At 66.1% G+C, this 1,269-nt stretch overlaps 1 protein-coding gene across 2 annotated transcripts in view; it reads left to right on the forward strand.

Moving 5' to 3' along the window:
* The first annotated feature begins 204 nt into the window (after nucleotides 1-204).
* Emx2 (empty spiracles homeobox 2) overlaps nucleotides 205-1,269 on the forward strand; it is a 6,884-nt gene continuing 5,819 nt past the window's right edge. For both annotated transcript variants that reach the window (XM_013017560.1, XM_013017561.1), the window contains exon 1: nucleotides 205-1,101. In XM_013017560.1, the coding sequence (XP_012873014.1) occupies nucleotides 690-1,101 (412 nt within the window). In that variant the 5' untranslated portion in view covers nucleotides 205-689. The remainder of the gene's footprint in view (nucleotides 1,102-1,269) is intronic.

Below are 1,269 nucleotides of genomic sequence, written 5' to 3' on the forward strand. Positions count from 1 at the left end.
AGCGGCGCCGACTCCGTTCCACTCTCGGCCCGGATCCAGGCCTCCGGGTTCCCAGGCGCTCGCCTCCCTCTGACGCACTTTAAAGAGTCTCCCCCCCTTCCACCTCAGGGCGAGTAATAGCGACCAATCATCAAGCCATTTACCAGGCTTCGGAGGAAGCTGTTTATGTGATCCCCGCACTAATTAGGCTCATGAACTAACAAATCGTTTGCACAACTTGTGAAGAAGCGAACACTTCCATGGATTGTCCTTGGACTTAGGGCGCCCTGCCCGCCTTTTGCAGAGGAGAGAAAACTTTTTTTTTGCCTCCCCCGAGAAACTTTCCCCCCCTCCTCCCCACCTCTGCCTCCAACCCCCCTTCCAACACTCCACGCCATCTCGCCAAAAAAAAAAAATATTCCCCCAATCCACGCCTGCAAATTCTTCTGGAAGGATTTTTTTTCTCCCCTCTCTCCAGATTGGGCGAGTTTGGTGCAAGATTCCCGGGATCTTCGGCTTTGCCTTTCTTCCCCCTCCCCCCTCCTTTCCTCTTTCCTCTCCTTCCTTTCTTCCTGTCCTCCCCCCACCCCACCCCCCCACACAAGAGCCCCCAATTCTCGTCGGTCCTCGCCGCGGGCAGCGGGCGGCGAAGGCAGCGCGCCGCGGTCGCCGGGAGCCGGGAGCCCAGGGCGCCCGCTCCGGGGCGCAGCATGTTCCAGCCGGCGCCCAAGCGCTGCTTCACCATCGAATCGCTGGTGGCCAAGGACAGTCCCCTGCCCGCCTCGCGCTCCGAGGACCCCATCCGTCCCGCGGCGCTCAGCTACGCCAACTCCAGCCCCATAAATCCGTTCCTCAACGGCTTCCACTCGGCCGCCGCCGCCGCCGCCGCCGCGGGCAGGGGCGTCTACTCCAACCCGGACTTGGTGTTCGCCGAGGCGGTCTCGCACCCGCCCAACCCCGCCGTGCCCGTGCACCCGGTGCCGCCGCCGCACGCCCTGGCCGCCCACCCCCTGCCCTCCTCGCACTCGCCACACCCCCTCTTCGCCTCGCAGCAGCGCGACCCGTCCACCTTCTACCCCTGGCTCATCCACCGCTACCGGTATCTGGGTCATCGCTTCCAAGGTACGTGCCACGTCGCGGGGGCCGCACCGCCGCCGCATCCTCCCCGGCGCGCCCCGGCCTGCACGGGTTGGGAGCGTGGCAAGGCCCGGGCGGAGGATCTTGCAGCTCTAGGGCCCGAGCGCGCGCGCGCGCAGCCCCCTGCTCGGGGCGGGGGGCGGGGGGGCCGGG

Source organism: Dipodomys ordii, unplaced genomic scaffold, assembly GCF_000151885.1.
Source record: "Dipodomys ordii isolate 6190 unplaced genomic scaffold, Dord_2.0 Scaffold36, whole genome shotgun sequence".
Taxonomy (NCBI): Eukaryota; Metazoa; Chordata; class Mammalia; order Rodentia; family Heteromyidae; genus Dipodomys; species Dipodomys ordii.